This window comes from Engystomops pustulosus, chromosome 4 (assembly GCF_040894005.1).
Source record: "Engystomops pustulosus chromosome 4, aEngPut4.maternal, whole genome shotgun sequence".
Taxonomy (NCBI): Eukaryota; Metazoa; Chordata; class Amphibia; order Anura; family Leptodactylidae; genus Engystomops; species Engystomops pustulosus.
In genome coordinates, this window is record NC_092414.1 from 191,968,668 (window position 1) to 191,995,515 (window position 26,848).

Consider the following 26,848-nt stretch of genomic DNA (forward strand, 5'->3'; position numbering starts at 1 on the left):
CACCATCACCCCTTGGCATGGAGGTGGCGTGGTCGCACAATAATGGCAAGAAAACTGGAGTAGAAGCAGTGATAATTTCCCCCATAGTCTTTATACACCCTATAATATACACATACATACAGTATTAAAACATCATATACTGACATACTGTATATACATACATATAGCATATACACACATACGTACAGTATAAAACCACATTACATACATTATATACATACCTTACATCATATACACACACTTACAGAACATACATACAGTATATAGACATCGTACACACATACTGTAAATATAGTATACACACATCATATACACACTTACACATGTACACACAACATAAATCATATACACACATACAGTATATACACGCACAACATAAATCATATACACTTATACAGCATATAAATAATCACACACATACAGAATATAGACACACACACAGCCAGGGCAAGATTAAGGTTGGTGTTGGTGGGGGCCCCTGGTTGCAAAATCTGGGGGGGGGGGGGGGGCATTGAATGTAGTCCTGACAGGGAATAGAAATTGCTATATACTGCTACCCAGCAATCACTAAATACAGCTCCCCCAGAAATCACTATATACAGTCCCCTATAATAACTACATACAGCTTCCCTATAACTATATACAGCCCCCTATAACTATATATTCCCCTATAACTATATACAGTACCCCTATAACTATATACAGCCCCCTATAACTATATATACAGCCTCAATACAAATATACACAGCCCCCTATAATAACTATATACACCCCCTCTTAAACTATATAACTATATACAGATTCCAATAATAACTATATATAGTACCCTAAGATAACTATATACACCCCCTATAATAATTATATACAGCCCCCCTGTAATAACTATATACACCCACATATATACATATATAGATGCCAGGTCTGTGCCGCCAGTGAGGACCCACAAGGCTGATCCTGCGTGAGAAAGGGGGGAATCGAAAGCGGAGCACACACTACCTCCTCCTCTTCACCGGGCCCCTGTAATAAAGTTGTGACGCAGTGGCACAGTCATGGCCACTCGGGAGCACTGCAATTCGCCCGTGCGCCACAGCCTTTGGTCATTCTATAGGAAACTTCAATGTTTACAATGGTCACACAGGTGCACGGCTCGTTATATAACACGGCTATGATTACTCTCTGTGATATAACGAGCCGTGCACCTGTGTGACCATGGTCAGATATCTGTCCACTGGAAATAAACAAAGAAGCTTCCTATAGAATGACAGCAAGCAGAGATCTAGAAAGCCGTGAGTAATTGATACAGAAAGTATATTGGAAAATTGTATAACTTTTCATTATTCAAACAATAACATTCATTTGTTGAAATCGGAACACTCCTTTAACTGTAATTTGTATGTAAGTCAGAACATGTATATTTTATAATTGTAACTCCAGACATTTTTTTTGTCCGTGTTACAATTGGATTTTCCAAATTTTGTGCTGTCATGGGAACAAGGATTACTAATAAAGCTTTGTTCACCAGAGGTCACGGTGGCTAGAGGGGTCCGTCTGTAACTAGGAGTTTGGTTGTCCCTGTATATAAGACTTTTGCTATAGTGTTGTATACTGTTGTAGATTGCTTTTTTTTATACTGAGGGTTGTTTTGGAGGAGCCGGGTTTCCTGCTCCAGGCCTTTAACATCTGAGGCTGATTTTTAATCCTTTGTCCATTTTATTGCCTTTTTTGTATTGATGATTTATATGCATTAATACAGATACATATTTTTTCTTGTTTTGTTGCTCATCATTGCTCCAGTGTCTGTGATTACTGAGGGCATAGATTGACAACAGCAGAGTCTTGCATCTGGATGAATATATAGAACTTTCCACTGGCCAGGCCCCTAGGTTTTACTAGAAGATAACCTGTGTAAAGTAGCCCTAGATTATCCACAAGCTGGTAACACTGAGCTGGTACAACATCTGACCCATGTCTCATTGCACCTACTGCAGGGGTGTAACTACAGTGGTGGCAGCCATCGCAACTGCTATGGGTCCCGCAGTTTAAGGGGGCCCTGGCATCTGACCTGACACACTCAAGAATGCAAGATGTGCACCATTATATACATATCATACTGCACATTGTACATCATTATACGTATTAAAAAGTGCACATCTTTCACAATACACAACTGAGCCGACAGTACAGATATGAAATGTTGGGGGAAATGGAGAGGACAACAGAACATCAGGATTAGGGATCTCTCATCTCTAATTCCTGCCGTGTATTTCCCCCATGTGATCAGCAGCTACTGCGAAAGATCCGTGTAAGTGTATAAACGTATATATCACTGTATAAATGTGTGAGTATACACATTTATATGTGTCTGCTATGGGGCCCTGACTCTCCTAGTTACGATGCTTACCTACTGTCACTGCCTTAGTATAGATCTTGTGTACTCACAAAAGGCTTTATACATTCAGCCTTCTCTTGATAACATTTGGGGCCTTCCTGTATCTATCTGCAGCACTTTTTTTCTTTTGGAGTGGTCACATTATCTGTCCAGGTCTTATCTGAGCACAGTCACCATCCATAGTGCTGGTCTCTTCATTTTACCACTGTCAGACTTTGTTAGATCTTATGAACATAGTAAATCTATAGGCAGCCATACTGTACAATTTAGATGCTGTTGTCCTAATGCCTATTTGCCCTACCTCTATTTCCCCAGTCCTCACCATATACATACAAACTCATCTCTGAAGCATAATATAGGACTATGATGCATGCAGTCTGGTTCCTGGGGAAAAATTATAGTGAAGTTCCTATGTTTTTCCGTCTGAAAATGTATAATTATTTAGAGAACATCTACCACCAGGATGAAGGATTGTAAACCAAGCACACTGACATACTGGTGTGCGCCTCCTCTGGCAGGATCCACTTTTGTTTTAGCTTGTTATGCCCTTGTTTTTATGAATAAAAGGCTTTAAAATATGCAAATGAGTCTGAGGGGCTCCAGGCTTCATTAAAACCTATAGAGCCTGGAGCCCCTCATGCTGATTTGCATAATTTTAAAAATCCTTTTTGTAAAAACCGGGGAATTAGAAGCTATAAAATGAACTGATCCTGCCAGAGGGGACACACACCAGTATGTCAGTGTGCTTGGTTTACAATCCTTAGTCCTGGTGGTAGATGTCCTTTAAATAACTGTCTGCCTCTATCCTATGCTGACAGCATCAGACACACAACCTATTGACAAAGGGAATGGCAGCATCCAGGTATATATTCCTAATTCATATGGTTACGTGAATAATCCTGATCTGGAACACAACACACATGACCCATTGAAAGCTGTGAAAATGTCAGACAGAGCCTTGGGAATGTGTTAATCCTAAACTAGATCCTATCCAGGGATATTACAGGGAAATTCCACTTTCACTTTTGAGTGGAATTTCCAGAAAAGCGAAACTTAAACCCGACGATCATGCTAGATGCATAAAGGATCAAGTCCGAAGCTGCGGATCCTATGTGTGCCATGCGTTCATTCCAAGAAATCCAGATTTACGGCTAATCACACGTAACAAAGACTCCTTTCATGACCGGCTACCACATCACCGGGACCCAGCCCTGTCAGAGCCTAATAAGAGGGTTTTCACATTAATAAAATGCGATGGACATGATGTCAATAACAGAAAATGATTTAGATCATTGTAAATGTGTTTGTGTTCACAGATGGTGTGCAGAGTTGTGCGCTTCCATGGTAACAGACCACAGACAAACCCTGCGTAGTCTGATACTACACCCATCTGTGCCATACTTTTTGGGAGCCTACCAAATACATTTTAGTGCTGCGAAAGGGCCAGCTGAAAACGGGGAATAACAGCGCAACATTTTAACGAATCCATTAAAATCTAGTACATGCCCTCGTTAGATATGTTTTCACGGATCAATCACTCGTTGACTACAGTTTATGAGGATATTTTTAAAAAAAGACATCAAACTGATGCAAATCGTCCGTTTTTCGTAATGTTTTTGTGCAGGAATCTTAAAACTAAGCTATGACCCCCCGACCCCCCCCCCCACCTCTATATAGGTACATGGGCAGCATTTAAAGGTGCACTTACGTCTCAACACAACATGTGACCCCTAAGTGCCCTCCTGCCATTGCCTACAAACTGATCACATGTCCTAAGGAAAGCGAACGCAAGTATTATGAACTCTCCCGCATTCCATCCCAGAGCGATTCTCCGGCGTGCTCACGTGACCTCCACGTTCCACAACCACGATTGGGCGTGGCCGCGGCTGAAGTTGTAACTTGCCTCGAGCCAATCAGCAGCGCCCATCTCACTTCGGTCTCCTAGGCAGAGGGACGCTGCGCGGACTGGCAGGTAGCCCCGCCCCTACCCCTCCGTGACGTAACCGCGGTGTAGTAGGCTGGAGAGGAGAGTTTGGCTTCAGTCGGCGGGCAGAGCTTGGCCTGCTCGCTACACCGGGGGGGAGGGGCTCACGCGCGCGTGTCTGTCAACTTCATGGAGCTGCGGAGCCCTGGTCTCTCAATGGAAGCAAGGGAGGGAGTTCCCGCCCTGCCCGGGGAAGGGGATGAATACGAGAGCCTGCCGGAGGGAGTCTCGCCGCTGACGCACATGACGGCTGGTGCTGTGGCAGGAGTCCTGGAGCACACGGTCATGTATCCGGTGGACTCGGTCAAGGTGAGAGCCCGGGAGGGGGCGGGGCCGTGTGACAGGTGTCATGGCGCTGTGCATGGAGCATGGTATGGCTCTGATATGGGGACAGAACCATCATTACTGTCGAGTTGCCTCCGCAATGTCACCTCCCAGGGGCCCCATTATCACCCTATTATAGTCTCCAGCCTGTGGCAAGACTACAACTCCCAACGTGCACCACACACAATGCTAAGGGGTCTTGCTGGGAGTTGTAGTTTCACAATAATTTTAGGGGCATAGGTTGTAACCTCTGCAGAACTACAACTCCCAGCTTTCCCCCACGTGATATGATATAATGGCTTGCTGGGAGTTGTAGTGTAGCAACAAGTGGACAGTAACAGGTGATACTGCGCCAGCTTGGGCAGCTGGTGCAATAACTATAGGTCACAGGTTGGAGGTCAGTGCTTCCCTGCCCTTTAGATCTGTAACCTCTGCAGAATTACAGCTCCCAGCTTGCCCTAGTGTCTACAATATAATGGCTTGCTGGGAGTTGTAGTGTCGTAACAGGTGATTAATACTGCTCCAACCTGTGCATCTGCAGCTGTTGCTAAACTACAACTCCCAGCATGCCATATAGTCTATGCTGTCATGACTTTCTGGACAAGCAGACAGTAACAGGCAGGAGTTCAATGGAGTTCAACAAGCTCTGCTACAGGTGAAGAGCCACAGGATAGAGAATGATGCTTCTTGAGAGCCTGCCAATCATGGGTCATGCCGGGTTGTAGTTTTGCAAGAGCTGCAGATCCACTCGTTGGAAAGCAATACTATGATAATTGTGGATTATGAAAACTGCAAATCCTGGTATGCCGCAAGCACCTGACCATATCAAGGAATGCTGGGAGTTGTAGTATCTTAAAAAAAACTCAGGCTGGAGATCAGGGCTTTTGGAACTGAAGCTGCTGCAACACTACCGCTCCTAGGATGTCTTGGGTTATCTGAGACTATAGGAAGAGTGAGAAGGTGCAGACAGGATTGGATTATCATTGGAGATCCAGCTCTAGACCCTATGATTCTTTCTGTTCAGGGGCTGCAATTATAATCCACATTTCCCCTATGTTTCAAACGCATTCACTTGAGTGAATATGAAGCCCGCCCTTACATATTCCCTGGATGACCGATCAGAAAGTGGCACATTGTAAGGACATGTAATAATAACTTTCTATAATTTGTTTTTGTCTGTTGCGGAAGTGGATAGTCCCTGGTAAGGTTGGCATGACACACAGTACCCAGGTGCTGCTCTCACCTGTTAGGTAACTATGCACAGTGCTATCATTGTTCCTGAGCTCAATTGTAGTCTTAAAGGAGTTGACCCAAGTTTCATTTTATCTTTTCTACATGCTGACTGCTGAGAACCCCTCCAACCCTGATAATGGGGTTCCCATTCCTCACATAAATCAGATTTCCACTCATCAGCATGCTATCTCTTAGGTCTGATACACACGAACGTGTAATGGGGATGAGTGATAGCTAAATCATTCATTTCTATGTGCTCATGTCCTGGGTCAATTTTAGACAAAGTGGGGTGGCTCCTTTAGCCCTGCACAATAACAACACTTTGTAGTTTACACACAGTAGTAAGGTAAGGCAATATGGCACTGTAGGAGAATTTTATAGAACAGATGATCGATTATAGACGGATAGATAATAGGAGATAAATACGTAGAAGATATATAAAGAAAAGGCTAGACAGACAGATATATAGATAGGAAATAGACAAATTATAGGAGATGGATAACTAGACATATGTTTATTTTCAACCAAGGGGTATTAAGGGAGCAATACATCCTCTGCCCACAAAAGTCCACATGCAGGGGGCCCTGGGCAAATGCCGAGTTTGCCTCCCCCCCTAATACCGCCCCTGCCCACGCACTGCGATGTAGACAAACTGTCTTCCTGCACAGTAATATTTCTGCCCATCTTTACAGCACAGGCATTCATTTTCTATTGATATTGGCACGTGAGCAGTTCTTGTGGGGCAAGCCGAAAACAATGGATCACAATCCCCTGTTTGCGGCCTGTAAACTGTACACGTTTGTGTGCATGAGGTCTTATGTTGTGGATTGACGTGAACATTGAATGTCAGGAAAACTACTTTAGAGGTGAAGAAACCCCCAGTGTGATTTTGGACACCACTTTTCGATCTACAGTTCTGGAGAATACAGGCGGTCCCCTACTTAAGGACACAATTGACTTACAGACAACCCATAGTTACAGACGAACCCCTCTGCCCACTGTGACCTCTGGTGAAGCTCTCTGGATGCTTTACTATAGTCCCAGACTGCCATTATCAGCTGTAATGTGTCTGTAATGAAGCTTTATTGATAATTCTTGGTCCAATTACACCCAAAATTTTGAAACTCCAATTGTCACTGGGGCAAAAGAAAAAAAATTGTCTAGAACTTCCATTATAAAATATACAGTTTCGACTTGCATACAAATTCAACTTAAGAACAATCCTCCGGACCCTATCTTGTATGTAACACGGGGACTGCCTGTAATTACCCTCACAAGCATTATAGATAGTGTTGTATAAGGGTGTGTCCCACTCAGGGTAAATTAGGATTGGGCATGTTGAATTTAACATGTCCTCTCCTTTCGTTCTCTGGTTAAGTGCCTGCCAGGGGAATAACAGGTCAGAACTCGTGCAAACTAAGAATGCATGTGTGTGGAGGATGCAAGAGGAATAGCTGTGGGTTGGACAAGACAGTGAAGGTGTATGGGCCCTATGTGGAAGTAACAACTTCTTCTGTAACATTTCTCAATTCTTTATTACATAAGTTGAAAAGCTTGAAAAGAAGTCAGTCCATCACGTCTGACCTGTAATCCTACAGTGTTGATCCCCAGGAAGGCCAAAAATTCCTATAAGGTGGAGACCAGTTTACTAGGGGAAATTTCTTCCTTAATTGAATCCTAGCAGAAAGATTTGATGATGGTGAAAGCACTTTCCTGTAGGTGTCATAGTGTAGAGGTATCTCTGCCCAGTCATATCTATACACTATATCATGGCAGCCAGGCTCTTCTGTGTGACCGTATAGCGCCCCCATCTGAGCAGTGCTATATAGTTTCATAATTCTCAGGGTCTTAATACATTTTCTGCATGTCATTTAACGGAGAGTTTATCACATTTGGCGGATTGTGAAGTCTCGTGTGAAGCTTTGTAGGTAGCAGGTCATGGTTGTGCCCTGTGCCCCCTCCCTCCCTCCCTCCCATTGATCTTTGTCCTTAGCTTTCCTCTTTTACTCTTCTATCTGCTGTGACATATATAAAGGTTTGGTATTACACGTGCAGGGGGAGTCCTCTTCTATCACTAGTATATGTACAGTGTAGTATTTGTAGTGGGTGGCACACTAGTATTGTACTGGCAATGCACAATGAATCTGATCACCAGTGCTTTTTTTTTTTTTTTGGTCCCTTGGAAGGTAGCAGAGGTCTATGCTCTGCTTTTTCCGTCTCTCTTAGACCCTTACAGCAAGTATAGATTTCCTGTAAATGATATTGCAACAATTATATCCCTTCTGACATGTCTGGATTCCAGATTGATATATTTTACTACCAATACAATGTAGCAAATTATCAGGGAACAAGATATACTTTGGCTGCGTTCACACAACCTTTGGGGGTTGTATATACGGCCGTCGTATATATGTCCCCCATCGGCTGGCAATGGGTGCACAGAGCTGTACGGAGTGGTGTGCGGCACCTTACCGTTCTATACGCGGGGAAAAGCGAGGACATGTCCTATCTTTTCCCATATTACGGCACCAAGTGCCATGCATCTCTATGGAGAGGGGCGAGCAGAACTCACCACCTCCTCCTCTCCTGTGCGCCGATGTGTGCCCGCCATGTTACGGTACGGCGGGCACACGTTAGTCTGAATGTAGCCTTAGGCCCATTTCACATCTCCGTTAGGTGTTCAGTTGTGAGCCAGAACCTGGACATACACAACACAGAGATAAGTCTTTCCTTTATACATTACCTGTGTGTAGTTGCCGGAAAGACCTGTGCTGTGTATTTGACCACTCCTGGTGTTGAAGTAATTGAAGATCTAACATAGATGTGAACTGGGCCTAAACAATATTCTTTTTTTTTTTTTCCCCTGATGGTTTGCTACATTGTATTGGTTGTAAAGTATATCAATCTGGAATTCATATGGGAAACGACTATAGCAATTTCCGTTAAAGAATAAATCTCCAAGTCAAAGCTTGTTTATTGAATAACACATGGTGCAGGGTCTGAAGGGAGGAGCGCGACTCATTCCTAGAACCTTGCTAGAACCTAGAGTCGTGCTCCTCCCTTCAGGCCCTGCTCAATGGACAATTCAATGAATCGGCTGTGAATGTGGGGTTCCTTTTAAGTGGTGCGGGTAGTTGGGTACCTGTACCAACAGCTATATTGCATGTAACTCAACTTTTCCAGAAACTGATATGACTAAATAGAAGTTAATATGATAAGTCTAGCTGATGTGTATTTATATACTGGAGGGAGGGTCCTGGTGGTCTGCTAGGATTATGACAGGATCTTGCTGACTGTCTGTTCTTTTTACATCCTCCTTCCTTATATGTCTTCTGCCTTTATCATCATTGTAAAACTTGTAATTACATAGCCTGGTGTGGAATACTGAGTGACTACCATCATGGCTTCCCATACGGAACTCTGGTAGTTGTTAGATCTAAGTAAAAACTCTTTTAGCCTTTGTCACTAATAAAATGAAGATCTAAGTTAATAATTTCACAACTCGAGAGAAGAGAACTACTCATGAACACCTCATGTTGTTTTGGTAGTATTAATAGGACTATCCTGGCAGTGTGGCACTAGATGCCAGGCCTTTTGAAATCCCCAAACTTCCTCAGAAGGCTTGTGGTAAATTGCCTGAGTCTTGTAATGCTGAGGATTTCCAGAATTGCAGGGAAAGTATTCATCACGTGGCGGGCACGGTTTATACAAATGATCGCTGGCACACATCTGCCATTCAGTGGTTACATATACAGCGAGTTCATAAACCAGCGGCACTGCCCGGGCGGCACTTCACCTCACAAGTGTCTGATATCAGGATCTTACTAAACGCTCGTATAACTTCCCCACCCTGAATGTCTGAGGTAAAAGTGCCAAGTCATTCCTGGCGCGGACTGATGAATATTGTGAAATGATATCTGTGCGGGGCAGGAGGGCAGCCCCGGGGGTAGAACCTGGTAGACCCTAAGCTGCTTACAGATATGGCAGAGGTGGATTGAACTACTTTCTGAATAAACACATTTGGTACTCCCCGTATCCTATGTAGAAGCACACAAAGATGTTATATTTTACCAATGTTATTATTAACCCCTGTTCCCTTTTCTGTAATTCTTTTTCCATTTTTTTTTTTTTTTTTGCTTCCCTCTTCACAGAATACAGAACTTTTTCTGTTTTTTATTTTGAGTGTTGTATGAGGGCTTGTTAAAGGGAACCTGTCATCAAAAACTGGCCTAATAAACTCCTACCAGTATTTGTCTAGCAACTCATGTTTCTTTCATAGCCCAGGATGGCTCCATCACCCAGAAAATCAACTTTGAAGTCAACTGTAAACTGCTAGTATAAAGTCAAGGAGGTGGAGAGTTTAACAATGAAGTCAAGCTCTCCCTGCCTCACAACACCACTTTCATGAACCAGACTTCACATGATCTGGGTGCAGGACGGTCAGTTACAGTAAAGGGGGCTTTCTGAGACAGGGGACTTTATACAACAAATTTACATTCACTTCACAGTTGATTTTCTGGATGATCACACTGGGCCATGAAAGAAATATGATCTGGAAGGTGTTCAGCTGCTTCACAACATACATGTAGTGGTTTATTAAGTGTATTTCTGCTGACATGTTCCCTTTAAGGGGAACCTGTCACCAGGGAAACTGCTTATAAACCAGCAAATGTATTTTGTAGGTCCTTTTTTTGTGCACATGTGTTTATCAATGCCCAATTCTACCTTTATGGTGAAATAAATAGTTATATCTTTGGACAGTAACCAGTCATGGGGGAGGGGTTCGGGGTACAGTAGTCAAGCATTCATCCACCCTCCCAGCCGGCTTGTCAGGTAAGTCCCACCTCCTTACAAGTGTGGAGCTGGTGCCAGCCCTGCCTCCTTGTTCTTAGTCTCCTCCCCATCCTCCCGCGGTCTTGTCTCAAAACTCGCGCATGCGCAGTGCACATGTCATCTCCCCTTTAGTCTCCCAGAGGGAGAAACCCACAATGTGCATGCAGGTTTTGAGACTAGATCCCAGGAGAACGGGGAGAACAAGGAGACGGGGCTGGTACTAGCAACACGCTTGTAAGGAGGCGGGAATTACCTCACCAAGCGCTGTTCCTACTCCATGCACAACGAGCGTTGGCTGCATAATGTTGGCACTGATTGCGGGGTTTAACCTCTTAAATGCCACCATCAAATGCAATGGCGGCACTTAAGTGATGGTGTCCCTAAAAGCCTGATCTATCAATATATAAAAATGGTTATTACCCGCAGTGAACGCCGTAAGAGAAAAAAAAATGCCCAAATGTCCAAAACGCCACTTTTTGCATTTCATAAATTTTTTTTTTTATAAAACGTGATCATATGGTGCAACGGTCCAAAAAATTGTAGCCATGTAAAATTAAATTGGTTACGGAGAAAACAAGCCCTTGTAAAGCTCTGTACATGGAAAAAGAAAAAAGCAAGCGCAAAATCGAAGGGGTAAAAGAAGATGTGCAGTAATAATAATACATTCCCTTTAGAATGCATTTTGTGTTTTGTATATCTACTGTATACATATATCTCTCCATCCCATAGAGGAAATTATAATACATAGACACAAGGTCTATCGTAGTAGCAGCTCAAAACTTTTACATGTTGGGTAATGGCAAAAATATGTGGCCAATCGCATTAATGCCTAAAAATGGCACTACATTTGTCAGAAGTTTTTTTTTTTTTTTTGCAGAAGGAAGGAATGAGGAAGGAGCCCACGCAATCTTATCTGGGCTCTGATAGGCTGTTTACATAGCCGTGCATAGTTACCACACAGGACGGATTACTTAATCGATACATGTTGCGTCTATGCTTTTTCCCTATGAATGTGCCCACCCGGGTTCATTGGAGGAATATCCCTCATATCTACTGTATTTTTCAGACTATAAGGCGCACCATCAATAAACGCCTGCTAAAATGTCTAGGTTCATATATAGGGCGCACCTGATTATAAGGATGAATGACCAGCAGGTGGCAGACCTGTGCACAGTTCATGGCAGCTGTTGTCTGTAAGTACGGTTCAAATATAAGGTGCACTAGACTACAAGGAGCACCTTTGATTTCTGAGAAAATCAAAGGATTTTTTGTGCGCCTTATAGTCCAAAAAATATGATACCAGTCTCGTGGGCACCATTGTGTCCCTCTTTCACTTTCCCACCTCATGGCCCAGTGCTTGGGGACCGCTGAGTGTGTATGGTCATCTTTTGTGATGTGGCTGACCCCCTTTACTAGTAACAGAAGATGCCTTTAAAATCTAGGGGTAAAAAAGGCAATTGCAGACCTGTTTACAAAGCAGTTTTGCAAAAAGTGTTTGAGTTATGGATTATTTTATGGAGAGGAGCAAATGGTGGAAGAGACGCTCCCAAGTTGTATGCCCTTGGTACATAATGAAAGCTTCAACAATATCATTGTCATGAAGGTCGCTGTATGGTGGTTATATATAGTATCGGATGACATTCATGCGTAGGAAGACGGCACAAGCGCCTATTGTTAGTGACGTGTAGTAAGTGACATTACCTTGTGGATCCATCAACAGGACACAAGTGCAGTAGACGGCATCATTCCTGCAGTCTATGAGCTCTTCCTAAAATGATTTATAGGGAGTGTTCACATTAGTGGAAATTCATTAGACTCCTGCATCTCTGTGATGCCATGCATGGGGTGGTGCTGGGCATTGCCTGGCACGCCTAGTCTGTTTTTCTCCCAGCTGTCACATTGTGTTCTGATGCGTCTCTAGACCGGGTCATGTATGGACACGCCTGGTAGCAGGGTGCTGGCCCGCTGACCCTGTCACTGTCAGTATAATGGTGCCGCTCGCGGATGTGTCCCGGGATTGTGTAGTAATTATTGTCACACCGGGGTTGTGTAATCCTGTTTGTATAATGCACAAGGTTCAGAGATTTATCGACTCGGATTATAGACACATTATCCTATTAAGCATTAGCTGGACTCCAGCCCGGAGCTGTAACCTGCACACAGGGCCCGATTATTTGTGCTGGATAAGCGGTGCTAAGGCCTCTGCGGCACTGCTAATCTCAGTGGGAAACCAAAGATCAGGTATAGGCACTGGCATCTGCCTAATGAAAGATAATTTTTATGCCCTTTTTACACCTCAAAGACCTGCCATAGAAATTTGTGAACTAAAATGCCTTATTAAGGGGGTCTTGTACAATGTTCAGATAGGTGGCACGTGTCACAGTAACATCCGCATAATGCCATCACACTACCTCTACCAGCTGATCATTTATGTGCTGTAATGTGTTTATTTCATTATTATTATTATTTTTTCCAGACCAGAATGCAGAGTTTGCAGCCAGATCCCAACGCCCAGTACCGAGGAGTCATGGAGGCTTTGAGGAGGATGATCCGCAGTGAAGGGCTGCTGACCCCTTTGCGAGGCATCAATGTGACCATGTTGGGAGCGGGCCCGGCACATGCTCTGTACTTCGCCTGCTATGAGAAGATGAAGACCACCATAGGGGGCATGATTAATCACGTCGGCAACAGTCACGTGGCTAACGGTAAGGTTCTGAGTCATTGGTACAGCCCACGATTGTTGGGCTACAATTTTCCAGCCTTGGGCCCCATATACACGGCTGTATTGGGGGAGCAATCTGGCCACACAAATTTTAGTCTATTACACCCGGTCACGGTGCGGTGAGCTCACAGCTTCTGAATGCATCATGACTGAGCCGGGTGTCCGCACCACGAAAGAGAAAGCGGTACCTACCTGCGGTCTGATTTGTAACTTTCCACCCAGCTGTGTGTTTCGCCATGTTGAAGCACATGGTCATGTACATGGAGCCTTCTAAAGAGAACAAACCTGAGAAAGTAGAGATCCGAAATTGACAAGTTATCCAAATTCTAATTTGCTGCAATACTGATCATTTAATATGTGAACATTGATGAGGATGTTTATCACATCATGTCGAATGTTGTAAGCCTAAGACTATTTGTGTTGTCATGAGGATATGGGAGGAGAGGAGTTTCAAGCCTGTACATATTAACCATTAATAGAGGGGTTCTTGTCTTTATAGAGAGAGATTTGGCCAGTTTGAATGAAGGGTAATGCCACTGATAACCAATAGATCCACCAAATTCACAGGATGGACATTTAATATATACTGAAGCCACCACTAGGGGGAGCTTAGTAGCTAGTTGCATACAGAATGGGCTAAGCTCCCTCCAGTGGTGGGTGAAGGTAGCAGAAAAATGCATCTTTAGAGGGATTGGTACTCAAATGACACCATGACCAAAATGCTGTATGTGGATGGAGCAGTGGTGCACATGTTTGACCTCAAGCCCATTCAGTTTTATGGAGTGGGTGTCCCATAGAGGTGCCTGGGACCTCAATTCTTGTGAAAATTCTGGGACCCAAATGATCACATCACCTATATACAGCATCAGAAATATGTATCTGATTGCTGGGGAACTGACCAATGGGTCCTGTAAATCAACCTGAAATTCTCATATAATACAGTTATCAAAGTTGATCCAGTTCTTTTTCCATTAGCTGCATTCCAAATACACATTTTCCCATTTTTTTTAAATCTATTTGGATAAAATAACTAAATTTAGGGGCGTCCAGCATTTTCCTATAAATTGGTCACATCCTCAGCCATGACTAATGCCTAATTTTTGGTTTGTCTGTAGGGGTGGCAGGAAGTCTGGCCACGGTGCTGCACGATGCTGTCATGAACCCTGCGGAAGGTACTGTACATCATCATTTTTTACCTTTTCTAGTCCTTTTTGTTTATTTTATTCAACTTTATTCTATTTGCACAATCTGTAGCTTGTCGCAGGTCGCTCTGGTACTGGGTAAATAACATGTAACCTCTGGTAAGTGATGTAACCTTTTACTGTGCCTAGTATTTACAAAGAGCCTGTCTCCACGTTTACCCCACTAAACTACTAGTCCCCTCGGGTAGGTTATGAAATGTAGAATTCCGTCTCTTACATGAAATCTTTCTCGTTTACCTATTAAAAATTCCCACTCCGGCAAATGTGACTCTTCTCGCCTCATTTTCACATGAGTTGCATCCAGTTCAGTGCTTGCGGTGGTATAAGCCTCTATCTTCTGTTCTGTAGTACCTAGAAGCATGTCATTTTAAAGATAAGAATCTCATATTTCAGGTTTAGGGCTTTGTGAGATACAGAACCAGAGAAACAGACGACTAGAATTTGCATTTGGAAATGCAAGCTGCGGATAAAGATCCAGTTTTCATCTAATTTTTTTTTTTTAAACTGTCCAGTTCTGTAGATTACAGAACCATTTGAAAGATGAAATTCTTATCTTTTAATATGATGCAAAAAGCATGTTTCTAGGTGCTATAGAACAGAAGATGGGGGGGGCTTCTGAAGTGGCATCACACCTAAACTTGACTCGTCTCGTGTGAAAGTGAGGTGAGTAGAGTCAGATTTGCCCGATTTTTCTAGTTAAACGAGTAAGATTTCACATAAAAGAGGGCACATTTCACATAAAAGACGGAATTCTCTACAGATATTGCCTACGCTAACTAAAGGGAACTACTAGCTTAGTGGGCTGAAACAAAGTTCCCTTTATAGGCCTATCCTGTTACCCTTATTATGTCATCAGTATTGGATAGGTAAGCTTCTGTTTGAAGGCTTCAGGGTTACTGTGTGCTACAGTTCTACTGCTTCAGAGACTAGGGATCTTGCGGCTGTCAGCCACATGGTGGAGCTGCAATACCTAGTGCGGCCACTGTACTATGTGTGGTACTGTGCTTGGTAAAGGGTGCAGAAGCTGCAGCATTAGGTTGATTGTCCGTTTTTTAAGCAGTCTGTCCAAAATCGTACGCATTAAAAAAAAGCATGCATTTTTGAAAACGCATCCGTTTTTGATCAGTTTTAATTAAGATAATTGGTAAAACCTGTTTTTATATTTGACTGTTTAAAAACGGACCAAAAACGGGTTCAAAACGCCATGTGTGACATCACCCTTAGGCTTCACACACTTGATCAGTAGTGGTGACTGGTGTTAAATCTTTAAGTGCTGGAACATCCCTTTAATTTCTAGTGTTTAGATGTTTTCTTGCTGCCGGCTGTGTCTGTATTCGTAGGTTGAGAATATTTGTTGACATAAGGTGGGTACACACATTCGGTGAGCACTAGCCAAACCCACAATATCGTCAGGGCTGTTGTACCTGCTACTGTATATGTAGGTGCCATAGCTCGGTGACTTCTATGTAAGGTCATTGTTCACACAGCTGCAGACCATTGCTTGTCAGCAGGGCGACCTCGCTTCTCTAGGACGTGACTCACACGTTGCGTCACTTGGGATTTCATTCTCCGGTGCAGATCAGGACAGGAAGATGTGTAACTCGCTGGTGGCAGAGTCATGGGAGTGAAGAGATCAGTGTGACGGGGAACATGGCTTCTGTGGGGCGTCTTATGGGGTCTATACAACTTGCTACAGCCCACCATACACTGCACTTTACACCTCCCTCTATTTGCATAGATGCCCCCTGCTGGTTGAAAAGCACTGGTCTATACACTTGTCTGTTCTCACCAGTCTTTAACCCCTTGCTGACACGGATACATTGAGACGAAACTGCAGCTGTAGCAAAAAAAAAAAAAATATAAGATTTCTAGACTTTTTCTAGACACTCAAAGCAAAGAGTGATATTAAAGGAACTGAACTCCTATTATCAGGAGGTTGTATTACTCTGCATTATCCTGTCACCTGACCTAGAAATCCGGAATGTAAATTCCTCTCTGAATACATTGACAAGCGAGCGTACCTACATGTGTTACACTAGGGTACTAGGTAAGGGGGTCCTCCAGGGTCAATATATAGATGGGTCTATTGCATGGATTGCTGGAGGTCTAACTTTTGGTGCCTCCAGCTAGAGCTGTGTAATGGGGCTGATGGGTCGCTCAGTCTAACTACCCGAATGTGTGTTCCTAGTACAGACAGGACACAGTAATGCAACTCCCATCTTTGTCCTCTGACTTGTGCTTCCCCTACAAAGCTGCTACTATATCTACAGGCTGCGGGTATACAGACCAAAGGAACCAGCGAAAACCTATAGTTCTTGTCCTACCCCTGCAGATGGTAGGGAAACTGATCTGCGATGACCCCTATTTTGCATGAGTCCCAATAACCCCATTTAAAGCAAAACGCAATAATGCATTCTCCCGTTCTATATATTTCTATATATTATATTTATTTTTTTTATAATAACCACCTCTAAAATAAATTGTGTCCAGGCTTCTGTGAAGCATTTTGCACTCCTTAGTTGAGATTCATAGAAAAATGTCCTTGTACAATATTTGCAGAAGAGACCTTGTAAAAAACCGCTAGAAGTTTTCTATCTGACCTCTGCGGCCGCATGGAGTCGGGAAAATGCTGCAAGTTTTTATGTAGTATTTTATTACACATGAAGCGTGTGACACATGTCCTGGACGTCCGGATCCACCTCAAACTGTGTAAATGTTGTGGCTCCACGGTTTCCATTATGTTGCATGTCACGTACCGCCACCTAGTGCCTATTGCCGCCTATAGGAATATATATATATATGCCCCCACGACAGTCGGGTGAATGTAGCCTAAATCGGCTACCCGAACTCATAGATTCAGACACAGGGACTGTGGTAATGTTATCCCTGGCCTCCTTTCTTCTAAAATCAACTTTTGTGCTGTAGCTTCACAGCCTGTTACACTGTGGAGGAGCCCTTCCTCTCTCCCACTTTGTGATATTACAACAAGCAAAGGGAAGTGCTGATGGAGCAGGTGGAGGGGAGACAGTATAACTGAATGTGAAGCTACAGCACAGCGGGGCTCTTGTAAGACGTCTAGAGCCCTTCTGGCTCCGTAGCATAATTTTAATAGTTGATTTTAGAAGGAAGGAGGCCATGGATAACAAATATAAGAAGATTACCACAGTCACAGTGCCTGGATCTATCAGTAAGTGTCCCTGGTTTATCAGGATGGATTTTGATGATAGATGTAGAAGCGGTGATAAATCTCCCCCATAAACTTTGCCTAAACTGAAGAAGATAATACCCGTATGAGTGTCTTAACTTTATAAACGTAATATTGTGCAGTGCATTACAGGTCCTGGGGTACATATACAAACACAACAAGGCGTAGCGATAACAATGGGCATGAGGGCCCCGCTCACAAGAGCTTACAATCTATGTACAGTAACGCTGTCCTGTTTCTACAGTTCTTCTCATGTTGTACACATTATGGATTGCAGACAATAATTTTTTTACTTTTTTTTGTTTCCCCCTATCCCTAGTGGTGAAGCAGAGGATGCAGATGTACAACTCCCCCTACAGGAGCATGCTGCATTGCATCCGCACTGTGAGCAGGACGGAGGGTGTGGGGGCCTTCTATCGGAGTTACAGCACCCAGCTCTTCATGAACATCCCCTTTCAAGCCATTCACTTCATCATGTATGAGTTCACCCAAGAACAGCTGAACCCGCAGCGGCAGTACCACCCCGGCTCTCACATAGTGTCCGGAGCCATCGCCGGGGCCGTGGCCGCCGCAGCCACCACTCCCCTGGACGTGTGCAAGACCTTACTAAACACGCAAGAGAACATGGCCCTCAGCTCCGTCAACATCAGCGGACATCTATCGGGCATGGCCAACGCCATCAGGACGGTCTACCAACTTGGGGGCATGGCGGGCTATTTCAAGGGTGTACAAGCCCGGGTCATATACCAGATGCCTTCCACGGCCATTGCGTGGTCCGTGTATGAATTCTTCAAGTACTTTCTGAGCAAGAACAAACATTAGAGTATATATAGATATATACACGCCGCTCACAGAGGAGAGGAAGCCATTGGAGACGGATCCGGAAATGATTATTTTTAAATCTGCAAAAAATTCCCTTTATATTTGATTATTCCGATTCCAAATGACAAGCAGTAAGTGTCTCCTACCTGGTGGGGGCGCCCTTGTATAGACTGGTGACCAGCAATGCTGGGTTGTAGTTTTGCTGTAGCAGCATACAAGTGTATATATGATACAGATCTATAGAGAGTATGATCACTGCCCACAAGTGCTATATATCCACCTATATTATATAATATCTATTTATTTATGATACTCTACTAGAACGCGATGACGCACAATCCAGAGAAAGAATGAATATATATATATATGTGTCAGGTTTTCTGTGGCCTTTGAGAATGTAAATAATTTTTATGCCATGTTTTTCTATAGTGGAACAGACAGGGTTAATATTCCGGGCGTGAATGTTTTTTATGATGCAGATGGTAAGCTTCTCGCTTTTAACCCCTTCCCGCACCCTGACGTGATACTACGTCATAGGATGCGGGTCGTTCCCGCACCTTGACGTAGTATCACGTCATGGCGATCACCCGGGCTCAGAAGCTGAGCCCGGGCGATCGCCGCGGGATCCCGGCGGTACGCGGTAGCCGGGATCCCGCAGTAACAGCCAGGATCGCGACTATCGCGATCCCGGCTGTTTAACCCTATAGACGCCGCGGTCATTGTGACCGCAGCGTCTATAGTGAATCGCCGCGACGATCGGCACCCTCCGTGCATGGCACGGAGGTGCCGATCGTTGCCATGGCAACCCTGAAGCCCGATAAGGCCCCCAGGGTTGCCTTCACTAGAAGCCTGTTAGGATCGTGCTTACAGCACGATCCTAACAGTGCTGATATCAGCCTATGCAGAATGCATAGGCTGACTATGTAATATGCTGCAATACATTAGTATTGCAGTATATTACAATGAACAAGTGATCAAATGATCACTTGTTCATGTCCCACCCTGGGACAAAATAAAACAGTAAAAAAAAGTTAAAAAAAAAAAAGTGCAATTAAAAAAAATTATTAAAAAAGAATAAAAGTCCCTTGAAGTCCCATCCCATGCAATAATACAATAAAACATAAAAAAGTGAAAATCACAAAAAAAAGACAACATATTGGGCATCACAACGTCCGTTACAACCCGTACAATAGAATAAAATCGTCACTGAACCCGTACGGTGAACGGCGTAAAAAAAAACACAAAAAAACTTGCAAAAATTATGAAATTTTCACATCTGACCTCATAAAAAGCGCATAAAAAGTAATCAAAAAGTAAAATTTACCCCAACATGATACCAAGAATAAGTACAGCTTGTCCCGCAAAAAATAAGCTATAAACCAACTCTGTAAACCAAAAAATATAAATGTTCTGCCCATTGTTACACGGCAAGCAAAAACAAGCAAATTTCTCACAAAATTAGTTCTATATTCTGCAAAACAAGTTAACCATAAAAAAGCCATATAAATGGGGTATCGCTGTAATCGTGATGACCCGTAGAATAAATATAACACATTATTTTTATGGTATGGTGAACGTCCGGCGAAAAAAATGCTAAAAACCATAAACAAGAATTGATTTTTTTAACCACCACCAAGAAAGAGTTAATAAAATCTGATTATTGGCTATTGAGCCCCACCGTAAATGATGTCCCTGAAAAGTGGATTTCATCCACAAAAAAAATAATCCCCCATATGTCCAAATTACAAAAAAATAAACATTTTATAGCCTGTAAGATGTGACATTGCAGATCTGTTCTGAATGGCGCAGCTTCCCTTCTATGCCCGGCCGTGCGGCCGTACAGCAGTCACCACCACATATGGGGCATCCTTATACTCGGGAGAAATTGGGTATCAAACTTTGTGGAGTTTTTTGTCATTTAATACTTTGTGACGGTTTAATTTTTGGCCAAAATTAATATATTGTCTAAAAAAAATGACAGCTTGTAAATTAGACCTCCATTTTGTTTTAACCACTGTGAAGCATCTAAAGGGTTAACATACTTCTTAAAGTTGATTTTTTACACATTGAGGGGTGTAGTTTCTAAAATGGCGTGATACATGGGGTTTTACTGCTGTTTAGGCCTCTCAAAGTCACTTAGACCTGAGCATGTGCCTCTAAATAAGGGTTTTGGCGATTTTCATAAAAATGAGAAAAATTGCACCCAAAATTCTGAACCTCCTAACAACCTAGAAAAGAGAGAAGATGCATAAAACCCTGCGCCAATATAAAGCAGACATTCGGGAAATGTTAGTTATAAAGTTACTTGGGTGCTATGACTATCTGCCTGAAAAGCAGAAAATTTTGAACTTTGAAAATGAAAAATTTTCAGAAATTTTAGCCAAATTTCAATTTTATTCATAACTAAACACAAAAGATATCATCAAAATTTTTCTATTACTTTGAAGTACAATGTGTGACGGTAAAACAATCTCAAAATCCCCTGGATATGTTAAAGCGTCACAAAGTTATAACCACCTATAATGACACAGGGCAAATTTAAAAAATCAGGCCTGGTCCTGAAGGTCTAAAATGGCATAGACGCGAAGGGGTTAAAGGGATGGTCTACCCATTATGTTCAACGTCCTGCTGATTGTGATGTGTGGGCTGCTTGTTATAGAGCAGGAGGTGCTGAGCAGATTTGTATATTGTTTAGTGGGTAAAATTTTTTTACGTTTTTTAATCATTTTATCCTTGGGAGTCCAGTGGGCGGTCTACCTAGGTGGTTTATAGCCATCTCTGTATGCTTAGTCATATGGGAGAAGCATGCAATGCTGTTTCTCTGCTCGGGAGTCCAATGGGGGGTCTACCTAGGTGGATTAAGGTGGTCTCTGTATGCGCAGGCATATGGGAGAAGCATGCTGTTTCTCTGCTCGGGAGTCCAGTGGGCGGTCCCTCAATTCTTTCTGTATGCAGGTTCATACAGATAAAGCTTATATTGCTGTTTGGAGTCCAGTGGGAGGTCCGCTGCAGTCTTTGTTTGCATTCCAAACTCACTATGTATAGGGGTCCAATGAGAAATCGTCAGCCCGCTCTTAGTGTGCTTATAGAAATAGATGTCAGTTACTAAGTAGCACCGCCCACTGGACCCCTGAAGCTAAGATTTACCAAAATCTCTATTCATATCTCTTCCAGAAAGCTGTAATGGTCTATTCTGCTCATCCTGCTCTATAACCGCATGCACAAGGGACATTATACACCATATGATCGGTAGGGATCTATATAGGTCCGAAGCTATAGGTGTATGCATGGAGCTACTGCTGATGATGGTAGTTGAAGGATCAAACACGCACACTTTGCTCTTCTTGTATGAGCAGTAGGGGGCGCTCTAGGGCTGCTGCATATCATTAGATTGATAAGTAATTGCCTTAAAACAGAATAGCGTTCCCCTCTCCCTTTTTGGACATAAGCCTATCGCCTCCCCCTGCCACCATGGACTAGAACAGTCTAATGTCTATGAACAGCGCAAAAATATCCTACACACTTAAAAGTTAAAACCCGCTAAAAAGAACATGATCAATCACATTGTGCCTATGTGGTCACCTGACCACTAAGCTCCGCCTATTATCTACAGTAACACTTGTATGTAATTGCATCCGTATGGACATAGTGGAGATGCTGCCCCCTACTGGTGTAGTTTACCTACTATAATGTAATTAGTCAGGTGGGTGGCACTTAGAGCTTTTATCCCGCTCAGGACCGCCCACTTGAATCCTGAAAGCCTTATTAGCATATTGTGAGGTCACTTCTAACAAAAATAATTCGTAACAATGGGAACTACAGAAAATTCCATCAGTGGAGGTGGATAAAGGATCCCTTTAAAAAGTAAATTTAGCAGGAATCTGTATTTTTAAAATGTTTTTAAAGCGAAAATGGCACAAAAAAAAGCAAAAAGTCTAAAAATAATCCCAAACTTCTCTTCCACTTGGGAAAGTGTAATTTCGGGGGGGGGGGGGGGGGGGGTGGATTACATATGCAGGAGCGGATAAGGCTGTTACCCTGGCGCCATCTGCAGGGGGGCTGTGTTACTGCAGGAGAAGTGATTTTTATTTAATTTATAATAATAATCTTATATATATATAGCGCCATCATATTCCGTAGCTTTACACATCAATTTATTATTTTTACTTTAATTTATCGATGCGGATGAGTATGTTAGATGCAGTAGACCTTGATGTGATACTGCCCCCTGCTGGTTACTGTATGTATTACAGTAAAGTTGTAGATTCTTGCAAGTTTTATCTCTATTTTTGCCCTTTCATTTTGGGAGAGTTGTATTAGGAGCTTTGTAGATGTGGCCAGTATATTCCATACCTGCGGTATGGATCAGCGGCAGATCTGACGCCGCTTATCTCCTAGTTTTAGTAATGACTGACAGGCAGGAAAATTTATTATTCATAGATTTATGACTTGCTTCCCACCTTGCATCTAATATATAGGACTACCCAATAATACCCATTATACATTGTGTTGCTAATGTGTTGTTTTATTTTTCCCCCAATTTTTTTTTTTTTTTGTTAATTTTTTTTTTTATTTGTCTAAAGCTGCCCCCCACTATTAGATGCCATATGTTATGTAGTGCCATGCACCCCACTATATGACATATCATGCCCCCTTCTGTCTATGCATCCTGTCTATAGCGGGTGGTCCAGGATCGGTAAAATACGTCCACTTTCACCCCCCAAAATGTTGCCACTGCTCGCCATGGCTAGTTCCTTGGTTGCATACAGTATTGCAGCTCTATTCTACTGCAGTGAATAGGATGGAGCTGCAATACCACAAAAGACCTTGTAGACATGTGTGGCGCTGTTTGGGAAAGACAGCAGCCATGTTTTTATAACCTCTTTAAAAAAAAAATGCCATAATTTTGTATTAATCCATAAAAAAACTCTATAGAACAAGTGTAGGTACATACAGGGTACAGAATAGCCCCAAACTTATGGGACCGACTAATGTTTAAAGGGGACACCCAATCCTCCCTGATAGCAGGGGTCTGAGGTTTAGCCATAATGATTGGGTATGTGTCCCATGGAGGAGACCTGTGACAGATGAGCGCCATGGTGGCTTTATGGCTTCCATCTACATTGGTCGTGAAGTGTTATGTGAGAATCTTATTACGTGCCTTACAGCTGAGATTTTTTTTCCCTTGCCTTTTATTTTTAATATTTATTTTTTAATAATGAAAATATATTTTTAAAACACTGCTTGAGTTTTTAGCCAAATGTCACGATGTCATATGGAAGATGTCGTCTTGTATTTCCATTGCTTTGTACATAAGTAGAACTGGGCTGCAATACCAGGTACCTCCATTGGAGAGGTGTGGCGCTGTTCCTCAAATGTTTTTGTCATCTTGGACAATCCCTTTAATATTTTATTTTTTTCACATGCCTTGCTTTCCTTATTCAGGGACCAGTCATTGCCTGTAATGGTAGAGGGGAGCGAGGTTGCTGGTCTGTATATTTTGTTAGTGAAGAATGTGCTGCTAATATTGGACACTGGAGCTTTAAAATAAATGGCAATTGTGGAAACGTAGTTGTGTCTTTTTGTTTTGCTTCTGTCCACCATTTGTCGGGAGGGTAAAGTCCCCCCCTTTCCCATTATGAGGGCTGTTTATTTGCCTTGCTGTATTTACTCATATACCCCTCCTGACCACAAGGTGGCGCTGTTATCCTGTATGACTCCTGCATTGTCTCTTCATTCCCACATTGCAAAAATAAACACCCCCTTCCCAGTGTGGACGTTGCCCGTTTACATGCAAATGATTTGTGTATTCAGAAAATAAAGGGTAGTTTGGGTTTGGCAGGAAGGTTATGGGGAAAACGCCCCTCCGACCAGATGTTTTGTCCATCTGGAGCACACCATTCCAGCCAGACCTGGGAAAACACAGTATTTTAGGAGAAAAGAAACTTGAGCTGGAGCTTTCTCTTTCAATAGTTTTCTCACATAGGTTGTAAATCTACCACCAAAATCCATTGAGATAAAAACTTACCCATAGACCCCAGCACCGTGATTGTGGTAATCCTCTTATATGTGTTATCTATGGCCTCCTTCCTTCTAAAATCAAATTTTAAAATTATTCCAATGAGCCAGACGGGCTCTGGTAATGCCCCACAGCCCTTTTTGCTCATTAGCATCATTTTAAAAGTTGATTTTAGAAGGAAGGCCATAGATTATCACAAGATTATCACAGTCGCGGTGCATGGATCTATGATCTCAATGGATTTTGATGGTAGATTTTCTTAAAAGGGATGTCTGGAGGTCCAAAAAAGTTGGAACTTGGGACCAGAGCAGATTAAGTACTTTTATTGGGTCATGCCTGTCCATTTATTTTTTGGGTTCTGACATCTATGGCTCCCAATGATCCTTGGAAGCCCCCCTAGTCAGTCGGTTTTGATTATTTACTAAGGGTATGTTCACATGGAGCGTTTGCATTTCATTTTGAAACACAATTCAAAGGCTGAGGGGAGGAGCTTGGCCTTGATTGCATCCCATTTACGTACATGCAGGGTTAGTTCTATGTAAATGCAATGTTAACCCTATGCAGTTGGGCTAATAACTGCTTTCCAACAATCAAATGCTATGTGTGAACACAGCTTAAGTTCTTTCACTCTGTATGAGACATAGGAAATACAAAGTGTATCCACATAACCCATTGAACGCAGACTTACAAGGCATACCTTTAAAGGTGTCCACCGTTTTGGATATCTACTTATAAGAAGGTCCCTTGGCAATAAGTGGATGACTGGGGGTTGTCATCTATCTGCCATGGAATCCAGAAGCAAGTTGTGTCCCTGCAGCACCCCCAGAGGGGAAACTAAGCATTACAAGGGTCAGATTCTAATTGATAGAAAGTGTGTTTTAGAGGAGGTCATTGTGACTGCTCTCCACTCTAGCCAAGTGGTGATCCTAAATCCAGGAATTCACAGGTTATGTTTACACCATGTTTGTTTACACCAGGTTAACAATGCAGTTACATGGTATTAACAAACATGTTAAAATGTTACTGTCAATAGCATGTTGACGTGATGTAAATGCAATACAATTTAGTTTACAATGCCTTAACAAACACAATCTATAAACGCTCCCTCGCAGTGACTAATTCACTATCTTCTAGACAATGGGGGAAGCCTCTAACCATTTTAAAATATGGTATATCTGTGATTTGGTGCTGTTATTGCTGTAGTGTGTGGCATGGAGAGCGTTAAACGCTGTGGTCACCTGTTCTTTCACATGGCTCCATGTTTAAAGGGCATCTATCACCAGGAAGACTGTATTCAAATGAGCCTGAGGGGCTCCAGGCTCCATTTAACACCTATGGACCCTGGAGCCCCTCAGGCTCATTTGAATACAGTCTTCCTGGTGATAGATGCCCTTTAAACATGGAGCCATCACCAGGAAGACTGTATTCAAATGAGCCTGAGGGGCTCCAGGGTCCATAGGTGTTAATGGAGCCTGGAGCCCCTCAGGCTCATTTGCATACAGTCTTCCATCCTGCTGGTAGATGTCCTTTAATATTCACTGTGCGGTCCAGTAGTGCATTATTATATTGGCATTTTGGGTGGCAGCCTGAGGAACAAGCCTTCCCATTGCCACTGAAACCACCAAGCAAATTTTATACTGAGAAAGACCTTCACCCATGAAATCCTAGTACATCTGTTCCTGCTCTAAACACACATGCACACAAGCCATTTCAGGACCTTTGAGGGTCCTCCAAAGGTCCTAAAACAGAAGATAAGATTGAAAGCAGGTAGAAGGGACACATCCTGTATTTCCCCAAGAGGCTGATTCTAGTACTAGATGTAGGAAGTGATTCCAGACTTTTAGGGGTCATAACATAAGTACAGTCTTAATCCACCCCTGGTTAGGTAACAGGCAAAATGGCAGAAGTCATGGGGGAGAGGCATTTATCTTTCTGTTTTTGGATTCTTCGGCTGTGGTTGGTGTACCCTGCTCAAGCTAATCATGCGGCTACTACTGCTATATATATATATATATATATATATATATATATATATATGATCTGCCTGGCTATACGTTTTAACAATGAAGGTGGCCCAATCTTTGGGCACTACATGTGCTCCTAAAAATATAGCCC

At 42.8% G+C, this 26,848-nt stretch overlaps 1 protein-coding gene across 2 annotated transcripts; it reads left to right on the plus strand.

The window, feature by feature from the left end:
• The first annotated feature begins 4,279 nt into the window (after nucleotides 1–4,279).
• SLC25A37 (solute carrier family 25 member 37) lies at nucleotides 4,280–22,692 on the plus strand. Of its 2 annotated transcripts, none has more exons than XM_072149093.1 (4): nucleotides 4,280–4,361; nucleotides 13,240–13,468; nucleotides 14,601–14,657; nucleotides 18,212–22,692. In XM_072149093.1, exons 2-4 carry the CDS (start codon nucleotides 13,246–13,248, stop codon nucleotides 18,712–18,714), a joined length of 783 nt encoding a protein of 260 aa, XP_072005194.1. In that variant the 5' UTR covers nucleotides 4,280–4,361; nucleotides 13,240–13,245; the 3' UTR covers nucleotides 18,715–22,692. The 2 variants fall into 2 exon arrangements, with proteins under 2 accessions (XP_072005194.1, XP_072005193.1); XM_072149092.1 differs by lacking the exon at nucleotides 4,280–4,361 and adding an exon at nucleotides 4,372–4,682.
• Nucleotides 22,693–26,848: the final 4,156 nt, after the last annotated feature.